Source organism: Podarcis gaigeae (assembly GCF_964106915.1).
Source record: "Podarcis gaigeae genome assembly, chromosome: 16".
In the NCBI taxonomy this organism is placed as follows: Eukaryota; Metazoa; Chordata; class Lepidosauria; order Squamata; family Lacertidae; genus Podarcis; species Podarcis gaigeae.
The window spans coordinates 37722295-37741506 of NC_139693.1; the positions used below are offsets into that span (position 1 = coordinate 37722295).

Below are 19212 nucleotides of genomic sequence, written 5' to 3' on the forward strand. Positions count from 1 at the left end.
TGGCTATGTCCTAGCTACACCATCACAGGCAGTACAGCCTCTCAGCACCAACTGCTGGATCACAAGTGGGGACAGAGCTGCTGTTCCACTCTGGTCCTCCTGGCTGGTTTCCCACAGGCCTTTGGTTGGCCACTGTGAGGTAAGGAAGCTGAGCTAGATGAGTCATTGGCCTGACTCAGCAGGCTCTTCTTGTGTTCCTAGTCCTTATGATTATGTGCTTCAAACCACACAAGCCAAGAATGGGGGTTTGTAGCCTTCTGGAGGTTCCTGGACCTCCATCACCCCTGGGCCCTGTCTATTGACTGTGCTGATTACAGCTGGTGGGAGATGAGAGGTCAAAAGCATACGGAGGGCACCACCTTGGCCACCCCTGCCCTGCAGTCCCTATGACAGCCTTGCAAACCTGGAGTAACACTTAATGCTGGTTTGAAACTGCAGGTCAGGGGAAAAGGGAGCTGATAGGTCTACAACTGGCTTACAATCAAACCAAAGTATTCAAAATCTGGACAGGGATGTCACAGCGGTGTTTGTCATGCCAACCACTACAGGTTTCCCAAACGTCCTTAATTTATTTATTTGCACTTAACACTAGGTATCTGATAGGCTGTTAGCTTTGACAAACAGAACGCCCTCTCAGGTTCCACCAACAGCTCCATTCTGGAGGGTCTTGGCCTACTCTTCCAACATCCTGCAAATGGTTATCTTGCAAATGTTAATAAGTAAGGAAATCTGTGACTGGATCACCTCACCCTGTGCCAATCACATCTTCAGTGGGAGCTCAACTGGGCTGCCCTCAACACGTCTGTGAGGTCCTACGGGTTCCTCTCCCTTGCCTGTGGGACTCTCTGCAAGGTACAGCCCTTCTTCCCGGCCTCCTCAAATGCTCTTGCCCGACTGGAATCGTGATAAATCTATGACGTCGTTGTTGGCATCTGTCTGACTCGAGAGGCAATGAAGCGCACCTCCAGGGGTGAAGCCAAACAGCTGTGATAGCAGCACCAAAATGACTTCTCCGGGGCACAAGCCTGGGCAGGGGGCTGTCTAGACAACAAGGCCCCCTCCTCAGCCTCACTGATGTGGTCCAAAGAAAAGCAGGGTAATATGTTTGGCACCAGGAGTTGCTGGAAGGAGTGCCATCCATCCACTCCAGATTTGTGTAGGGCTTACTCCTTCGCCTTGGCTTCTCCCAAAGGCATCCCACAAGGTAGCAGAGGCTGTATATATAAAGGTAACATTTACATTCGTTGCTCCACTCGCGTTTGCCTCTAGCCCAAGAAGAAGGAATGTGAGTTTGGGGCTTGTTGCTATTGCAATAAGCAATATTCTCCAAACCTGGTAAAGAGGAATATTGAGCGAGGCGGAGCTGTTAGAAGGCAGGCTCCCCCCCCCCTTGGGCATCCCTGCCAAGTGAAGCAAAGCAGGCAAAAGCAATAAGCCTTTTCTGTGGTGGCACCTGCTCCCTTCCCAGGGGACCTGCCTGGCACCCACTCGGCTTCGCTTTTGGTGCCAGGTCTTTTTCTTCTCCCAGATGTTTACATGGTTTTCAAGGCAGTTTCTCAGCACCTGCTGAATCAAACCACCAGATGGGTTTTACTGTCTATCGTTTTCCAGCACGTCCTTGTGCAGTACAGTCATACCTCGGGTTAAAGCCGCTTCAGGTTGCGTTTTTTCGGGTTACGCACCCACCAAAACCCAGAAGTACCGGAACGGGTTACTTCCAGCTTTTGGCGGTCGTGCATGCGCAGAAGCGCTAAATCGCAACCTGTGTGTGCGCAGACGCGCCGCTGCGGGTTGCAAACGTGCATCCCGCACGGATCACATTTGCAACCCGAGCGTCCACTGTACAGGGTTCACTGCTATTATTCTTTCGCTGGCAGCTGCCTTGGGGAGCAGTTCTGGATCATACTGTTTTGTGGGTTCTGTCACCAGATAGTTACCCGGCCCTGGAATATACCTGTTAGGAGTCGTTTGACCACTATTTCATATCCCGGTTTAACCCAAACATACGTTATGGCTTTTACTTCTAATTTTTAAAGCCCTTTTGGTGTACAGTGATGGCACTGGCGAGACGCCCTAGAGGTCAGGAAGCAACTCAGTCATGGGTCCTGAAAGGGCTTTCTACACTAATAGAAAAGCTTTAGGTTAAGACATTTGTAGACCAATTGAATCTTTTCTATGCTATGAGATAGACTGCAGAGAAAGAAAAGAGGGAGAGCAATTGTGGGCTGTTTCACCACCACCCACATGGAGGAGAGAAGGTGCATAATCTGCTGTTGGCACTGGCAACTGCAGCCTCGCAGCAAACCAGCCTCTCCTCCTGCCCCCATTGCCAAGCCCCTCCCTCTCTCACCGCCCAAAGCATTGGCTAAAACAACCTGCACAACTCTGGCACCCTCCAATTCCCACCAGTCCTAGCCAGCATGGCCAGTGGCGAGGGAAGATGGGAGCTGAACTCCGATGACATCAGCCCCCCACCACTGACCTAAAGGAAGCCTTGCAGAAAGGACACAGGAGGATATGGGGTGGCTCCTCTTTCTCCCTCAGAGACAAGCCAGTTCCTTGTCCTCAGGAGGATGGATCTGCCCCATCTCCACCTCCTTGGAGAGACAGGCAGACTCGGGGAAGGAGCCTCTGTCCCTTCTGGAAACTAAGCATAAATACAGACCTCTGAAATAAAGAATCTTTTCGCCATTTACTCTTCAGCCTCTGCTCCCTGCACTTGAATTTTGGACTGCAAAAACCTTGGGGCAGCCCCTTCTTCATATTTTATTTATTTACCCAACAAATATTATATACCTTACTTGATTCAAGTCCTATAAGGGATTTGCAAAGAAAAAAAGAGAGAAAATATTCATTTAAAGAGAGGGGGGGAGAGAGGTGCAAACATTTAAAAGAAGTTAAAGCAATTTTAAAAAATAAATGTAAAATTGAGTCTGCAACTTTAAAGCAATTGTGTAGAATAAAATTAGATGGTGAAGCATCACATACCACTGATAGTTCCAAAAACAGTCGCCATGAATAATGCAGGCAATGAAGGAGCTAAAGTGTCTCCAACTGGGGCCTGGCCAGCCTCTGCCTGAAGACCCTTCAGCCCCAGGGAGCCCCACCCTCCTCTAAGGAACAATGCCTCCTTGATCAGGGGCCAGCAAACCTTTTCAGCAGGGGGCGCAGGTCCACTGTCCCTCAGACCTTGTGGGGGGGCTGGACTAAATTTTAAGGGGGGGGATGAACGAATTCCTATGCCCCACAAATAACCTAGAGATGCGTTTTAAATAAAAGGACACATTCTACTCATGTAAAACACACTGATTCCCAGACCGTCCGTGGGCCGGATTGAGAAGGCGATGGGGCCAGATCGCCCCCTGGGCCTTAGTTTGCCTACCCATGTCCTTGATGAACTGCTCTCAGTCTCAAGATGTTTCTCACAATGTTCAAACAAAATCTTCCCTCTTGTAACTTCTGCCTATTAGATCCAATTCTGTCCTCTGGAGCAACAGAGAACGAGACTTTGCCTTCTTGTCTGTGGATCTGATAACCCCTCCTCCGCCCTTCAGTCATCTCTTCTCTGGGCTAAACACCTCTGGCTGGTTCTACCTGCCCTCACAGGACGCGGGTGGCACTGTGGTCTGAACCACTGAGGAAGGTCGGCAGTTCGAATCCCTGCAACGGAGTGAGCTCCCATTGCTCGGTCGCAGCTCCTGCCAACCTAGCAGTTCGAAAGCACGTCAAAGGGCAAGTAGATAAATAGGTACCGCTCTGGCGGGAAGGTAAATGGTGTTTCCGTGCGGTGCTCTGGTTCGCCAGAAGTGGCTTAGTCATGCTGGCCACATGACCCGGAAGCTGTCTGTGGACAAACGCCGGCTCCCTTGGCCAGTAAAGCGAGATGAGCGCTGCCAGCCCCGAGTCAGCCACGACTGGACTTAATGGTCAGGGATCCCTTTACCTTTACCTGCCCTCACAGCAGCTGCTTTCCAGGTCAGTGACCATCTTTGCTGCTCTCCTCTGAACCTGCTCCAGTTTGCCTGTCCCTAAATGGCAACAAGATCCCAAGTACATCTGAAGTTGCCTTCAGTTGCACCAACACTGACTGGCAGCAACTCTCCAGGGACTCAGGCAGGGGACATTCCTAACAATGGGCTGGAACTGGGGCCTTCTGCATGCAGGGAAGATGGTCTATCACTATGGCCCATTTTCCTAGGGGGGAAATTACTTCTTCCCCTGACTTGGAAGTGGTGGCTGTACAAATATTTAAAATCTCCAGGGGGCGGGGAGTAATGGCAATGGAAAAGCTTCTTCCTCTCCCCCGTGCAAAAATGCCAGTGTTTTTCTTGCAGCTCCCCAAGGAAAAAAACGAAACAAAACAGAGCATCGCAGAAGAGCAAGGCGGTGCCGCCAGAAAGGAAGTATTGCAGTTTATGAAAGGAGCCCTGAGATGCATCAGCAGAGGTGGGGAGGCGGAGTTACCCCCTCCCTCCCATTTCTTTGCAAGGCCCCCGGAGGTGCTGGGGCGACCACCCTGGGGTTCCCCGCAAAGCCACGACATTGGAAAGGATTCTGGGACGCCAAGGCCCCTTTCCGACCGCAGCGCGAGGTGGCTGCTCGAGGCCACCAGCACCACCCCGGGGCCCCTAACCTCTTGCTCCACCGCCCCCGCCAGTTTGCTTTGCTTAAAGCGCGCAACCCGAAAGCACCGCTCGCTTCCCCGCAGCCACCGGCGACCCCTCTCCGCCGATCTGGCCCCGAGAACCCCCGGGACTGCCAGCTGCAGCCAGCGCCGGAAGGGGGGCTGGCATTGCAAAGGGCGTCCTTCCCAAGGGGAACCCCGGAACCCCGCGGGATCCCCGAGCAGGCGAAAGAAGCGCATCCCTCGCGCAGCAAGGAAATCCTACGAAAGACCTCTGCACGCAGAGAGCGCAGAAGGAGCCTATTTGAATGACAGCACGGCAGGCGCGCCTGGGGGTCATGTCGTCGAACCCGGCTCCCTTCCGCCTCCCGGCATTGGCTTGCCTTTGCCTTGCACCGGGGGACTGCGGCGCGGAGCGGCCCCCCGGGAAGCCCTCGCCCGGCCCTGATGGCGCCCGGTTACGCAGGGGCGGAGACGGCGCCCCTTCTGCCGCCGCACCGGAGGAGAGGCTCCAAACTCCTCGGCGAGGCTTCCCCGGGGATTCCGCCCCGTCCGGATTACGCAGCAGCGGAGATCGCCGCAAAAGAGCAGCGGGAGGAACAGCCCCCCGCGAAGGGCCACCAAAGAACGCGCCCGCCTTACCTGGAGCTGCTGGAATTCCTCCTCCAGGGCTTGCCACTCCGCGCGGCACTTCTGCAGGGGCTGCGCCATGGCGCCCGGGCCCAGCGCGCTCCTCCCGCTCCTCCTGCTGCTGCTGCGGCCGCCCGGGCGAGCGAGCGAGCGAGCGAGCGACGAAGCCGAGCGAGATCCGCCCCCCCCCCTCGGGTCCCGGTCCCACGTGCGCGCCTGACGTCACCGGGGCCGGAATCCGCCTCCGGCTTCACCCCCGCGCGCGCTCTCCCGAGGAGCCTCGGCGAGGCGCTGGGCAGGCGGCCCCCGCGGGAATCCCGCAGCTACGGCGGCGCCTCGGGCGGAGACCCGACCGGGCAGAGGCGGCGGAGGCGGCGGCCCCCCTCCCGGGCCATTTGCAGGCACCGCAGAAGGGAGCGCATCGATCCCCGCCGGTTGCGCGCGCGCGCGCGCGCCCTGCCTGCTCTGACCATCGCCTGCTCGCCTCCCATTGGACGAAGCCAAGCCTGGCCTCTTCGCAGGCTCCTCCCCCCCCCCAAATCTCGCCCTCCCCCGCCCAGCTGCGCTTTCAGTTAACCCGTTCTTGCCCGGCTGCGCCCGACTCAGAAATGCCTGAGGAGCGCAGCAGCCCTGCCTGGCGGGCTGTTGAGGGATCGTGACGCCTCCTGGGGCAGCTTGCCTGGCTGCCTGCCGGTTTGGGCCACCCCCTCTCAGACCCCGCAGACAGCCGGCGAGGCCTTGTTGGTGGTGGCACCGCCTGGCGCTGCCCTTTTGTTGGTGACCCGCGACGGGGTGTTTGCGCAATGCCCTGCCTAGTGAGCTCCATCTGCCTCCCTGGCTGCTGACTTTCAGGAGGAATTTTGAAACATTCCAGTTTACTCAGGCTTATGGTGGCAGAAAGCAGGAAGCATCGTTCCTGGCAGACTTGAGGTCGCTGGTGGAGAATGTCTTGAACTGTTTTTAATACCCTCTCTTTGCCATGTCTTCCACCCTGAATTCCCTCTGGAAGGGTAAAATGTAAATCATGTAAATTATATATACACACACATTTATTTATAAATGGCAGTGACGTCATGTTATTACAGTAATCCTTAAGGTATTTTTTGTACATGACGTCAGTGGCAGGCCTTGAATGACTTCTGTGGTATGATGGATAATTATAAGAGAATATAATATTGATGAAAATTAACAAAAGAAAAGGAAAATAAATAGTACGCTAGATAGATTAAATGGCAGGTGCATGATGGGATGGCAGGAAGCCATTAGAAACACAAGAATAACGTATTGTGATGTGATGTAACAAATATTACCATTTTCTCTCCTCTGGATAACCCTTTTGTTTGTTATTTCTTTTTAATCTCAATAGATCAATTAAAAGTATTTATAAATGGCAGGGGAAGCAAAGCAACCTGCAAAATTAGCATGGCTGTATTTACTGTATATGGATTTATTATTATTATTTGTTAGATAATTTTTATCTTGCCATTCTAGTGAAGATAGGAAGCCACGGTAGAATGATCTTTATTGTATATTAAGCAGCTTCTGTGTGCCTAGTCCTGTGTAGAGTATAAGAGGAAAGTTCCCTGCCTCCAGGAGCTGAGGACCTATGAAAATCTGGCATAATAGCAAACGAGCTTTCAAGTTCTCCAGGACTCTTTTTTCAGACCAAAACTATAAAAATTTCTAATATTTACATAGCATTTTTTTAACTCTTCCGAGGGTTTCACATACACAATCTGTTGCAATGTTTACAGAGGTGTCAGTATTAAAATATTCATTTTGCAGATGGAGAAGTTTAGTCCACGTGGCAGAGCAGAGGCAAGATGCAAACTTGGATTTTCCTGATTTGCAACTCAGGGAAAGAACTGCATGTTTCAGCCCATGAGAACAAAACTCACAAGGCCAGAAGGAAACATAATTTATTAAGACCAACCTAGGATGTTCATACAGAGTATAATGTGTGCTTTCAGGTTGCTGCACTAGTTAATTATGTGCATAATATACCATAATAAAACCGATCCAGCATTGCTTATACAAAACAGATAAAAGCAGAGCACGCTCCATGAACCACCTGGATTTTCATCTGCAGCAGCAGCAAAAAAATTCCCTTCACCTTCCTGCCCACCCAAAAATCCCAGGCAAACAGGTTCGATTGCACAGGATAGCAATGTAGATGCTGTTGGAATCCAACTCCCATTGGCATAGCCAACGGTCAGAGATGATGGGAGTTGGGCCAACAACATCTGGAAGGCACCAAGTTGAGGACAGCTGCTACAAGCCTCTTTGCTGGGTCTCTTTTGGCAGCGGGGGCTAGCAAAATTAAGGAGGTGCTGGCTGAAACTGACAAACCTGCCTGAGAAAGTGGTCTGCACAGACATTTTAAGAGGCATTCAAACACATTCAAAGGTTTTAATAACAAGTAATCTTTATTAAATAGTTTTCCAGATGAAATACATTGTTTCCGAGAGATTTGCATGGGGAAATCTTTTCGATTCCTCAAGAATAAGGGGCAGTGGGGTGAGGGAGGCCAGGGCCACATCCACACCATTTCATGTGCTATGAAGCCGCTTTAAACACTCATGGCTTCTTCCCCCAAATAATCTGGGAACTATAGTTTGAAAAGGGTGCAGAGAGTTGTTAGGAGACCCCTGTTCCCCTCCCAGAGCTACAATTCCCAGAGTTCCCTGGCAAGACGGGAACCCTAACCCAAACACTACCCCAACTCAACCCTACCCCTACCCCTACCCCTACCCTACTCCTAACCCTGCCCCTACCCCTGCCCCTACCCCTACCCCTACCCCACCCTAAGCCTAAGCCTAACCTGCCTAACAACTCTCTGTCACATGCTGTGATCACACACACCAGGCCTTCCAAAGCTGAAGCTTATTATTCTTCCCACCAAATGGCTATTATTATTATTATTATTATTATTATTATTATTATTATTATTTAATAATATTATTAGTCCATCTTCCGTAGATTTCAGGGATGGGGCTGATGGGAGTTGGAGTCCCAACAATCTCTGCTGGACACCAGGCTCCCCATCCCTGGCCTATAAGATAACCAGCATCATAACCCTAGTTAAGTATTTCCTGCCATACCTTGGACTGGTTGTTGGGTCACAGCTTGTTCCAAGGCTCTGGGTTGCTCTTTTTGTCCCAACCAGGCAGAGAAACGTGACAAGAGACAGACAGCAAGGAGTACATATTTGGAAGAAGAAGAAAAACATACAGCATAAAGCGTAACGCTCTGCCCAACTGTTGGCACGTGGTTCCCACCAAATTTAACAATCGTGGCCTCCTCAGTGCCACCAGAAGAGCACACTTCTTTTATAATGTGGGATGTAAAAAAAGGCCACTGTGCCACAAGTATTTGTAAAAGCCCTTTAAAGCCAGTTAACACACAGTTACCCAAATGCAAGGGCAGCTTCTCACTGCCTTTCACCAGAGACAGTGGCAAGTTGGTGAGGCAGTGCTGGACAGAACTCGATGCTGGCAACCCAATCCTACACTTTCTCCATGACAGGTTCCTGATAGACTTTGTGCTTTCTGCTCACAGTTCATTGGCTTTACTTTCTTCCCAAATACCCTTTTAGCTATGCTGTACCGCTCATTGCAATGCCTTGGATATAACTCGGCTGAGGAATGACAATGCTTATATGGTTGGTTTTCTTGCTCTAAAGCTAAGAAGCTGACACTCATGTTTTACTGTAGTTTTATAATTTGTTTTATAACTGTTGTTGTTGTTGTTATACTGCCTCTGGAGCACAGCAGGTCATATTTTATTCAGGTGGCGCTTTAAGATCCACCACTTAAAGAAGTGGCAAAAGCTCTGCCCCCAAGGAGCTTGGAAGGGTGCTTATCAGCCTGGCCCAGCCAGGCCACCAGTCCCTGCCACTGGGTCCCCAGACGCTCTTCAGTGGCAGTGTCGCTTCTGAAAAGAAGCCAAGCTCACTCCCATCCTCTCAGGCCACGGATCCCTGGGATGAATTCTGAGTTGCGTAAAGTAGTGGGTGTTGGAAACTGGCCCCATCGGGAAAGACTGGCTCCTCTTCCCAGGCTCTCGGGGCCTGTTGCCGGTGACCTACCCTGGCTGGCATCCAGACAGACCAGGAAGGTCTTGGATAAGCGACGCCTCACTCGTGAAAGGTGCACACTCCCTTCCCCCTTGCATAGCAGCAGGAGAAAGAAAACAGTCAGAAAGTAGTCTATTTCATTGCTCCTTTTATTCCTGACTATACACTGTACAAAAGCATGACTTCTCACTCAGAATCCTCCGAGCAACACACTGACTCCTCCCGGACACAAACAACAGGAAGGTTTCATGTTACACTGAGAACACAACACTGAGAATAGCTTGGAACTTCCTGTCCCACACTTAGACCCATCATGTGATGTAAACATCCAATTGCTTCTTTGCAGTTGCTGAGCACTCATATCATAACAGTGGGCAGCTGCCACGGATGGGAGTCCAGCTGAGGTCCCATTCAAAAGTGCTGCCTGGCATCCATCAGTGAAGGACACCCAGGGGCCACTGGGAGGCGGGGAGCATGTGACGTGGTTTTGCAGGGATGGCAGTTGTCAGCACCAGGCCAAGGGCTGATCCTGCCCTGAGGGGTGGCACTTACCTGACATCAGGGTTGCGAAGAGCAAGGCGCATGGTGCAAAGGTCGGTCCCTCCGATTCCAATCAAGACGAACAGAGGAATCAGCTGTGATAAACAGAACGTTTTGAGATCAAAAGCCGAAGTTGAAAACCGGAATAAGTCGCCTAAGACAGTGTGCGTGGGAGAAGTCAGCTACGAATGACACCAGATTCAGGTGGAAGGCCATGTTGATCTGTCATAGTCATAATAAATAACAAGATGAAAAGATTTTTTTAATAATTCCAGTGGCACCTTAAAGATCAACTCAACATAAGTTTTCAAGGTATGAGCTTTCGTGTGTAATACACACTTCGTCAGATACTTCAGCCTTCTAACTCTTGTAGACTGTTGTGGCCAGTTGGTTCCACAGGGAAGGGCGAGGGATTCTTAAAGGGATAGATGACCAAAATTAGCTTCTAATTGCATTCTATACAGGATCTTAAAGTAGCTGTCTTATTGCAGAAGAATTTTAGAAATACACTTGAAAGAGAAGTTGCTGAATTACAACTCATTACCAAACTAAAAACTATGGAGAGACCTGGTCTGAATGGAGATATTGAATTCATGTTCCATTATAAATACTAAAGCTAAATAACTGGAATTATTTAAAAAGATATTTTCATCTTTCATCTTGTTATATATTCCGAATGACACCCGTATACAAACAAGCAACTTCCTTGGGCAGACAACGTCTGCTCCCAGGTTGCTAACTAAGGCTTTTTAAGTCTCCCACTGCAATTTTTATTTCTGAGAGAATTTCTAACCTGCCTTTCTTCCAAGGATTCCAGAGGAGCTTACATTATAATAAAACACAATAATTACAATTGCCAGCAAGGGCTGCCCAGCCTCTCTTACAGTTTCAACAGCAGATTTCGCAACATCAGTTGGGATATCCCCACCCCCCAACAACAGTGTGGGGATAGGAAGTTATTTAAAACGTAATTTTGGTTCTATGTGGATTTATTTTTTTATTTCACAAGATTTAGATACTGCTTGATTGTAATAAAACCTTAAAGTGGTTTGCAAAAAGCATAAGAATCAGTAGAAAGCTGTGAAATCAACTGTTTAAAACATTCAAAACATAATTAAAATCAATCCCAAACTAAAACCCAGATTAAAGCACATGTCAACATTCTACACGCCCTGATGGGCTTGCCTAACCTAAACAAAACTGTTTCCAGCAGGCACTAAAAAGAGTACAGTGAAGGCATCTCTGATGTCAATAGGCAGGGAGTTCCGAAGTGTGGATGCTGTCACACAAAAAAATTGATTTCTTACCATAGCTGTCAAGTGTCCCTTATTTGGCGGGGCAGTCCTTTATCCTAGCGCCATGTCCCGCTGCTGTCCCTTATTGATGATGTCCCTTAAATTTCCCAGGTTTCAAAGGAAGCAGCTCCTCTCCCTCCCTCCCTGCCAGCCAGGGAGGAGGGAGACTCCAACTGTGTTGCTTGGCTGCGTTGCTCACCCAATAAGGAGTCTAAGAACAACTGGGGGGTGGAGCTTGCATGCCTTGTGCGCGTTGCCTGGGGACTCGCCTTTGCTCAGCGCTTCCCAGTGGAGAGGTGACGGTGGTTTTCCTTGCTGCATCCCCTTTGCCGGGTTGCTGCGCTGTGGGAACCACCGCTTGAGGCTTCGATTGGCTGCTGGCTGGGCTTTCTGCCTTTGGCTCGGAGGGGCTCAGAAGTCGAACATACCTGTGCTCTGAAAATCCCTTATTTTGGCTGCTGATCCCTTATTTTCGAGGCTGTTGGTCCCTTATTTTCAAATCTGTAAGTTGACAGCTATGTTTCTTACAGAAGCAGAGCGAATATTCCAAGACAGAAGGATGCCAACCACAACAGTGCAAGTTCTGCAGACTGAAGCAGTCAAGTGGGCATAGATATTGCAAGTAAACTGGTCCCAAGCTGTTGAAGGCTTTATGTACTAATAGTAACACACTGAACTTGGCCTGGTAGCAAATTGGCAAGCAGTGGAGGTTTGTGAGCACTAATATGCTGATAGGGGTCTCACTCCTGTCAGCAATTGTGCCACAACATTATGCACTAACTGCAACATCCAGATCAAGCACAAGAAATGCCCTATAAGGAGTGCATTGCAGCAAGTCTGGAAGTAACCAGTGTGCAGACTCCTGTGGCCAAGATGTTCCAGTCCAGGAATGGTCGTAGCTGATAGAAAGGCACTTCTAGCAGCCTGGACCTCCAGGGACAAAGCACCCACAGACTGTGTACCTGCACCTTCAGGGGAGTGCAACCCCACACAAGAGAGGCAACTGAGCAGTTTCTTGGACACAGGAGCCACTCATCTACTGGGCCTCCATCTTGTCAGGATTCAAGCTCAGCTTGTCTTTCCTCTCCTGAGTCAGATGGAAAAATAGAGCTGAGTGTCATCAGCATACTCATCAGACCTTGCCCCAAAACTCCTAATGGCCACTCCCAGCAGCTTCATATAAATATTCAATAGTATTGGGAATAAGGGAGTGCCCTGTGGCCCCCCAAAACATCACCTCCAGGGGACTGGAAAGCATTCTCCCAATACTACTCTCTGGACTCGGTCTAAGAGGTAGGACCAGAACCATTGTAACGCAGGGCCTCCAAGTCCCACCTCAGGAGGATACCATGGTCAATGCTATCAAAAGCTTAAGAGATTTTAAGAAGGACTGGGAACCATTTATGTACATCAGATGACAAGGAAATAAGCAGCTATCCTATTTTTAAAAGACATCTGAAGCAGCCCTGTTTAGGGAAGTTTTTAATATTGATTTCTTACCATAGCTGTCAAGCTATGGTAACACTTGATTGGGAGCTGCCCAGAGTGGCTGGGGAAACTCAGCCAGATGGGCAGGGTATAAATTATTATTATTATTATTATTATTATTATTATTATTATTATTATTATTATTATTATTTCTACAGAATCAATGTAAAGAAGTGGACACACTTGCAGGGTTTGATTAAACACTTGCACCCAACAAAACAAACTAATAAAATAAATGTAGAAATAGAAATATGAGGTTAGAATGATAAGAAAAGAGTAATAATTATCTTAAAGAATATGAAATAACTAATAAGCAGGGTGAGATAAAGCACCAGAAAAGGTAGTTGAGGGAAGTCATGGGGGAATTTGGGGATTTATATTCTATTCCCCCCCCCCTTTTGTGTGAAATATGATAAAATTGAAAAACTTAATAAAATCATTAAACAACAAACAAACTTAAGAGCACTTCGAAAAGGAAGCTGTGATTATTAAGACTAAGTCATGTCAGACAAACCTCATTTCTTTTTTGATGGGGTAACCAGCTTGGTGGATCAGGGGAATGCTGGGGATATAGCGTATCTTGATCTCAAGTCCCCCATTATATTCTTGCAGAGAAACTGATAAAATGTGGGCTGAACGAGGTAACTGTTAGGTGGATCTGTAGCATAATGGAGTCAACAATTTAGAAGGCAGGTCCAGGAAGGAAAGAAAACCCCTGCTGGTATAAATGGGAAATACCAGAGTTGCTCCTAGTATACAAATTCAAATATGTGTGAGTGTGGACTACTCTGGTCTAATCGGAATGGGATTAACAGCTAGATAATGTTAAAATATAGACAAGCCATGGTGGTGGTGGGGCTTACGTCTGCCTCTCCTACCCTTCTCCAAAATGTACCATCTGACTTGCTCTGATAATATACGGCTTGCGCTTCTGCTGTTAGTTTCAGCTTGATAAAACACAAGCAGCGTCCACTATGGCAGGAGTCTGAGAATTCACACAACCCAAGATAATATTTGTTGTAATCATAACACTACAACTAAAATCAGAAGAGGTATTTTTATTTATGGCCTCCAGGTGGCAGCACTGCACACAGTCTTTACAGGTTTGCTGAGCCTCCACCCAGTTGTCTGCCTACAGATTTTCACTCTGTAACCAACAAAATCAAAGAGGGAAGCTGAGGCCAAGGCTGAGAGCACCTGTTTTGCACGCAGAAGGTCCCAAATTCAGTCTCCGGAATCTCCAGCTGAAAGACGCAATTGCAGGGAAAGAATTTCTCTCTCTGCCTGAAACCCTGGAAAACCCCAGCCAGTCAGGCATTGCTTAAAGGTAAAGGTAAAGGGACCCCTGACCATTAGGTCCAGTCGTGGCCGACTCTGGGGTTGCGGCTCTCGTCTCGCTTTACTGGCCAAGGGAGCCGGCATACAGCTTCCGGGTCATGTGGCCAGCATGACTAAGCCGCTTCTGGCAAACCAGAGCAGCGCACAGAAACACCGTTTCCCTTCCCGCCGGAGTGGCACCTATTTATCTACTTGCACTTTGACGTGCTTTCGAACTGCTAGGTTGGCAGGAGCAGGGACCGAGCAACGGAAGCTCACCCCATCACGGGGATTCGAACCGCTGACCTTCTGATCAGCAAGTCCTAGGCTCTGTGGTTTAACCTACAGCGCCACCCGCGTCCCAAACCGGGCATTGCTTGGTTTGATACAATTTGTGCCAAGTATAAAACAGCTTCCTGGGATCCTAACTGAGAGTGTGGCAGGCTTATTTATTTAAATATATCTATGCCGAATACAACATTTATTATTTTTTTTATATAATATTTATTAAATTTTTGTTTAACAATAAATGCATATAATAACATACCAATTTCAAATATCCACATTTCATAGACATCCTTGGACTTCCTCACACCTCTTGTTCCTGCATAAATTAAACACCAGAGATCAAAACATTGGAGATGCAAAGACTGTTGGTTTCTGAGTAATTGGTAAAAGAATAAAATGAGAATTCCCTGGATGCCTAGATCCAAGTTTGGAGCAAGTACTTTTTGGTGAGAGAGCCCCAGCAGAGATTTAAAATCACAAAACTTGCAGTAAAGTAGAATGTGGAAATACAGGCTGTTAGTTTATCATATTCCCTTCTAAGTTTCTTCCAAAATTTCCCGCTTCCCCTCAACATCGAAAGAGACCACACGTTTGCTAAGTAAATAATGGTTTACTTACAAACTCCTCAAATATCATATTCATGTCCTTTTCCATACAGAAGCAATAAAAGACAGGTGGTGCAACTTAATTTCAGAATTGGTTTCTAAATGTTTCTAAATTATTTGCATAGAAACAAGACGGCTTGCTAACGCCATGTGGTCTGGGCTTGGAGCAACCAGCCCAGACATTCTTACTGGTTGGTTCACCTGGTGGAAAGAGAAAAAGAACGAAGGGTTTGGTAACCCTTCCTCCCAAGGTGAGGGTATGTCACCTAGCTAAGCCTGGCAGGACAGCTTACTCTGTGGCCTTAACCCATTCAACTTTAATTAGATTTAAGCATGTTGATTATATGAGGCTAGATACTGTATATCCCAGAAAAGCTTCCTGGAATAAAACAGTTTTATTCAGACACCTGGAAGTTAGCAGGTATGGGTCACTTTCAACCCTTTCCAGTAGTATCTGACCAGGCAGGGTTCTTACCTTGCATGGAGTCACGTTTTTGCTCCAAATATGTTTTTTGCCATCTCTGTTTGCAGCTGTTCCATTAAACTGCTGGCTCTGCTGCTGCATTTCCTCATCAAACCGCTGTTCTATTTTGTCAAATCACTGGCTCTGTTTTTCCATCATGAACTCCACCTGTTTGCTATTGCTATTCCTCCCTCCATTTCATTTCAGACACACAACACTCAGAGGTCCTCCTGCAGGAAACGTGAATCCCACTTCTAACACCAGTGTTGCACACCAACCCAATCTCCTAGTGGTGAGATATTCCAGGGGTTCCAGGTGCTTGCCAAGAGCCTGGTTTCCTGGGACTGAAAGTCAGCAGAGATTGTGGTGTCTTTAGGGTAATATTGTGTGTGTGTGTGTGTGTGTGTGTGTGTGTGTGTATAGGGATGCAGGTGGTGCTGTGTTCTAAACGACTGAGCCTCTTGGGCTTGCCGATCAGAAGATCGGCGGTTCGAATCACCGCGATGGGGTGAGCTCCCGTTGCTTGGTCCCAACTCCTGCCAACCTAGCAGTTCGAAAGTGCAAATAGATAAATAGGTACCACTCTGGCGGGAAGGTAAAACGGCGTTTCTGTGTGCTGCTCTGGTTTTGGTGTTCCGTTGTGCCAGAAAAGGCTCAGTTATTCTGGCCACATGACCCAGAAAAACTGTCTGCGGACAAACGTCTACTCCTTCGGCCTGTAATGCGAGATGAGTGCTGCAACCCCAGAGTTGTTTGCGACTGGACTTAACTGTCAGGGGTCCTTTACCTTGACCTTTTTATGTATGTATGTATGTATGTGCGTGCACGTACACACACACAACTGAGCCAAGAATGAGGGGCTCACAGCATTAACACTCCAAAAGGTGTCACTTCTACCTTAGGCAGTCTTAGATTTCAGCAGAAATCAAGCATGGGTCTGTGTCCAGCTTTGCAGACTGCTTTCTTGCTGCTCACATCACACACCACAACTCTAGCTCTTGTATTCCTAACTACCAGCCAGGGATGGGGAAGGGCCCACCCATTTGCCCCGTGGCATCAAGCAACTTCTTTGGTTATGCCAATCATGGCCCTTATGTGGCTGGCTAATTGTTTTACAATTCCCTAGATAACGGCACTGGTTTGGCGAGCTTGGTCTTGTACCTTGGACTCAGAGGCATTATGCAGACTGACACACCTCTCCCCCCAAAACTGCAACAATATAAAATAAGCAGTTTATTATTTTGAGTGTGCATGTGTGTGTAAATGGATAATGTATGTATGTATGTATGTATGTATGTATGTATGTTATTTATAAATTTTGTTAAATAACATAAAATAATAAATGCTGACATGTTATAACCACTTTTTAGCTTGTTGCTGATATTGTTTCTAAAATGATTTAAATTGTTTTTAACTGTTTTTAATGATAGTTTTAATATTTATTGTAAATTGCTTAGTGGCTTTGCTACAGTCAACAAACATACATACATACATACATACATACATACATCATTTTATTTTTATGCTTCCTTCCACAGTTAAAACCATGCTCAAGGTGACTTACAACATGGGGAAAAATACACAATTCAAAACACATAAACAATAAATAAAGCATCAAAAAGTACACAACCAAATTGAACAATTTCCACATCATAATAATAAACATACAAAATAAAAATACAAAAAATAATATCAATACAGCAACAACCCCCCAACGACACCTCCTAAGCACCCCAAGAATCAAGTAGTATACAGTATAAATTTTATTCAGTTGTTTCTTGATGCTAAACATATACTTATTTCTGCCAAAAAAAAACCCCAAGAAAAAAGCCAAATTCCAGTGTGAGGTGGGGCAGTGGGCCACTGTGTTGACTCCTCCCCACACTTTAGCTGCATCTGCGCCGCCCCCCAAAAGAGAGGCAGTTCGCTGTGAACAGATTCCGATGGATTTGACCAACTTCTATTCATCAGACAGTCCTCAGGAGGGCAGGGCACCCTCGGAGTCCGTCTCTGGGCTTTCTCTCCTGCAGAGGCTTGCCCGTGTTGCCATGGCTACCTCTGCCACATTGCAAGCTGATGTGACCAGCCTGCTCTCCAATGCCAACCCCACAACCGTCCTCAGTTGCTTTTGGGCAGCGCTTCTGGTTTCCCAGGACAGTCCAGACCTAGAGCGGTGGATCTGAGGTCAGTCTTTAATTGCGTTAAATTATGGAAGGGGAAGGGACGCAGGTGGCGCTGTGGGTTAAAACCTCAGCCCCTAGGACTTGCCGATCGAAAGGTCGGCGGTTCGAATCCCTGCGGCGGGGTGCGCTCCCGCTGCTCGGTCCCAGCGCCTGCCAACCTAGCAGTTCGAAAGCACCCCCGGGTGCAAGTAGATAAATAGGGACCGCTTACCAGCGGGAAGGTAAACGGCGTTTCCGTGTGCGGCTCTGGCTCGCCAGAGCAGCGATGTCACGCTGGCCACGTGACCCGGAAGTGTCTCCGGACAGCGCTGGCCCCTGGCCTCTTGAGTGAGATGGGCGCACAACCCCAGAGTCTGTCAAGACTGGCCCGCACGGGCAGGGGTACCTTTACCTTTACCTTTATGGAAGGGGAAGAGAGAGGAAACCTGGTCTTCTATTTGAAGGGTCCCAGAAGACACCTCTGTGGGAATTTTTCCTGCAGGACTTGGGGGGGGTGAGTGTGAGCAGGGACAGGCAAATCTGTCTGTTTTGGTTTCTCCCACCCAGTTTCTCATTGTACCAAACTTAAATTCATTTCCCTGCACTTCCAAATCTGTTTCTGAATGCTTGTTCTTTTTTTAAAAAAAAATCCTCTAGAAAATTCATCAGCATCTTAGCGTGAATTTCCCATAATATGCACCATTCTTTCCCCTAATACAGTGTGCTTTGTATGTTATTTCTATGGCTACATGCATGGTTATGCTCAAGTTGCCCCGGTTTGTGCATTTTTCTATGCATGATTTTTTGCATTGCAGAATTCAGAGAAGCGTGAATTTCCGACAATATCTGTGTTTCAGTTTGCATGTTGTGTGAAACTAAATAGAATCGAATTTTCCCCCAACCCCATGAGCAAGGAGCCCCCTTAGCTAGACAGATCTGGAGTTTGGCTGCTTTAAAGTGTATATGAGACGGCATTTGATTATGAGGCCATGTTTGCTTAAAATTTAGGATCAGAATGAATTTTAGTATACGTAGGTTTTGAGCTTGGCATTGCCCCAGGTGCCTTTGGGAAGGGATTCAGTTACAAACTACATGTAAATCCAGCAGTGTGCATTTGTGGGAGGTGAAATAAATCTATATTGATGGAAGATAAGTCTATCAGTGCCTACTAACAACACTGGCTCTAAAATGGAATCAGATACGTTCCCAGAGGATGATGGCTTGATGAGTGCCTATTTGCTATGACAATTATATATCTAGGTTTTGAGACAGTCTACCTCTGGTGGCCAGTTGCCACTAAACTGGCCTTCCACCTTCCTGTTTGTGGGCTGCCTGCTCTCTGACGGACATAAGATGCTAGGAGGAACAGCACCTCCTTGGGCTCTGGAGGCCCAAGCGAATGGAAGCAGAACCAAAACACATTCAAAATGCTTTGGGCACACTAGCTCAGCATCACGTGGCACAGTTAATTAAGTACATTACCAATCAGCTTTCCTTGACCTAATGCCTTCCTATCGGCCTCAGCCAGGACAACTGTTGTAACCCAGAACATCTGGAGGGCATCAGGTTGGCAAAGGTTGATATAGATAAGAATCAGTATTCCACATCACAACTTGGGTGTTTAAAAAAATATATTAAAAATTGATTGGCATTTATATTTTGTTTTTGTTTTGCAACCGGGAAAACAAAGCATTTGTCTCTATTACAGGCCAAATTCTGCAGATG

The 19212-nt window shown here is 47.7% G+C and overlaps 1 protein-coding gene across 1 annotated transcript in view; it reads right to left on the bottom strand.

Moving 5' to 3' along the window:
* TMEM120B (transmembrane protein 120B) overlaps window positions 1–5711 on the bottom strand; it is a 28420-nt gene extending 22709 nt beyond the window's left edge. Inside the window, exon 1 of the mRNA XM_083717588.1 lies at window positions 5267–5711. Coding sequence (XP_083573714.1) covers window positions 5267–5335 — 69 coding nt within the window. The 5' untranslated portion in view covers window positions 5336–5711. The remainder of the gene's footprint in view (window positions 1–5266) is intronic.
* Between the last annotated feature and the right edge of the window lie 13501 nt (window positions 5712–19212).